This window comes from Engraulis encrasicolus, chromosome 20 (assembly GCF_034702125.1).
Source record: "Engraulis encrasicolus isolate BLACKSEA-1 chromosome 20, IST_EnEncr_1.0, whole genome shotgun sequence".
Classification (NCBI taxonomy): domain Eukaryota; kingdom Metazoa; phylum Chordata; class Actinopteri; order Clupeiformes; family Engraulidae; genus Engraulis; species Engraulis encrasicolus.
In genome coordinates this window covers 51237849-51240348 of record NC_085876.1, presented here as the reverse complement: position 1 = coordinate 51240348, position 2500 = coordinate 51237849, and the positions used below count along the sequence as shown (strand labels likewise).

At 46.1% G+C, this 2500-nt stretch overlaps 1 protein-coding gene across 1 annotated transcript in view; it reads right to left on the bottom strand.

Annotated features, from left to right (window-relative positions):
• adcy2b (adenylate cyclase 2b (brain)) overlaps positions 1–2500 on the bottom strand; it is a 200554-nt gene that overhangs the window by 84469 nt on the left and 113585 nt on the right. The window contains exon 5 of the mRNA XM_063185113.1: positions 1806–1960. Within this exon, the coding sequence (XP_063041183.1) occupies positions 1806–1960 (155 nt within the window). The remainder of the gene's footprint in view (positions 1–1805; positions 1961–2500) is intronic.

The window sequence follows — 2500 nt, the reverse complement described above, 5'->3', positions numbered from 1 at the left end:
TATAGGCCCCTGACATTAGTGTGTCTGCTGTGTGTTCACCCGACGTTGCTGTGTCGCTTTTGTCGCGAAACTCAATACAAAGTCAATTACTTCCATCGCTGGACTCGTTCATGTCGCGCTTGGTGTATACGTGCCTTTAGTGTGTCTGTGTGTTCACCTGACATTAGCGTGTGTCTGCTTTGTGTTCACCTGACGTTAGTGTGTGTCTGCTTTGTGTTCACCTGACGTTAGTGGGTCTGTGCTCTCACCTGGCATTAATGTGTTTGCTGTGTGCTCATCTGACATTGTTGTGTGTCTGCACGTAGAGGTTGTGGAAGTTGGTGGTGTGTGTGTGCTCTTCGTATGTTAGTGTGTCTGTGTGTGCTCTCCTGATGTTGGTGTGTCGCTGCACGTAGAGGTTGTGTGTGTGTGTGTGTGTGTCTGTGTGCTCATGTAACCCAGGTTATCCGCTCGTGGAGTCATACCGTCGCCATGGGAACCGAGTACGCTCGTGGGGCTGTTTACATTCTTCGAAAGACTTTCCGTTTGTCCTCGTCTACTGATTTAAGCTTACAGCCGATAAAATACACCATTCAATAGTGTTTTATTGCCAGTCATCTTTGCGCTAAAAGTGTTTACTTACTCCACTGGTGGAGTTAAGAGTCGTGAACGTCGCAGGTTTTTAAACCGTGAAGATTATTTGTAAGTATCTGTCAACACTGTATGGCTAGTCGGTCGCTAGCATTTTACATAGCAACCAAACGTTACGGTTAGCAACATAAAGATCCATTTATAACTTCATGTCTCTTGTGTTCATAAAAACAAAAGCGTTGAAGACCGGATTGGCGTCCGAGTGTCCGAGTGTGCGAGTCCAAACCCAGTGTGTTTCTTTTCCACGTTGATATCTGGTGAGTGATTAATTTAGTTTTAAAAGCAGTCATGGGGCTCTACTATACCGCATTGTACTTAGCTTCACTTCAATTGTTCTAAATGTATGGACGCATTCTGTATTATAATGTGTGTGTTATATGTATGTATTTACATCTTGAAGAGAACCGATTTTAATGTTGTTTTGGCCTGTACAGGCCGGGTCTTTTCTTTGGATCGATTCAAGTGTTCAAGTGAATTCAGCTGCTGTGCGATCGCCTTCAAGTACCTCCGTGAAGGCGAACCCCAACAGCTGTGGCGAGCCTGGCCTTCAGATAAGAACTGTTGATAACTGAATGAATGAGACTCTTTTATTTTGTTTTGTTTTGTTTTCTTCTTCGTCTTTTATAATACAGTGTATTCAACGTTTCATGCTATAGCTTCTATTACCTGTCCTATTTATATATTTCTATCTACTCATCCGGGTGATTTGGCCTTTTGTCTATTGGATTATATCTGGTGAATGTAGTTGCAGATCTAACAGTCTGCAATATATATTTTTATTTGTAATTGTTTATTTCATTTGAATCTGCAGATTCACTGCATGTAGAGGTTGTGGAAGTTCTGTATGTAGAGGTTGTGTGTGTGCTGTCCTGACGTTGGTGTGTCACTGAACGTAGAGGTGTGTGTGTGTGTGTGTGTGTGTGTGTGTGTGTATGTGTGTGTGTGTGTGTGTGTGTGTGTATGTGTGTGTGTGTGTGTGTGTGTGTGTGCGTGTGCGTGTGTGTGTGTGTGTGTGAGTGTGTGTGTGTGTGTGTGTGTGTGTGTGTGTGTGTGAGTGTGTGTGTGTGTGTGTGTGTGTGTGTGTGTGTGTGTGTGTGTGTGTGCTCACCTGACGTTGGTGTGTCGCTGCACGTAGAGGTTGGTGTGTGTGTGTGTGTGTGTGTGTGTGTGCTCACCTGACGTTGGTGTGTCGCTGCACGTAGAGGTTGTGGAAGTTGTTGGTGTTCTCCGCCTGCCCTCCGCCAGAGTTCGGCCCCTTCAGCCTCTGAATGATCTCCGCCTTCATCACGCGGGCGATATGGGCGGGCAGTAGCGACAGCAGCAAGCGCTCCTATTGGACCAAAACAAGAAACACACACGTCAATCACACACACCTTCATAGTGGGCGGGCAGTAGCGACAGCAACAGACACTTACTACTGGATGAAGCAAGAAACAACACACGTCAATCACACCCAGGGGCGTAGCAGCAAATTATGGGCCCTATGTACAATCAGCTCCAATGGACACCCCCAGCCAGCTACATAAGGGGGGGTGACTATACTGGGGCCCTGGTGACTCAGGCCCACTTTACCCCTCTGTATGACACCGCTGGTCACACCTTTGTAATGGGCGGCAGGGACAGCAACAGGCGTTACTATTGGCTAAAAGAAGAAGCACACACATCAGTTAACCCTTCACCACACAGATGATATGGGCAGCCAGGAAGGATAGGACAGCAACAGACCAGAAAAGAAACACATTAATTCATCTCATGAGCAAGCAGCAGGGACAGCAGCAGACGAGGCGCTGCTATTGGATAAAAGACAAAACACACGTCAACGGTAAAAATCAAAAATCAATACTGTAGTAAAATGTGTCTGCAGCGACTG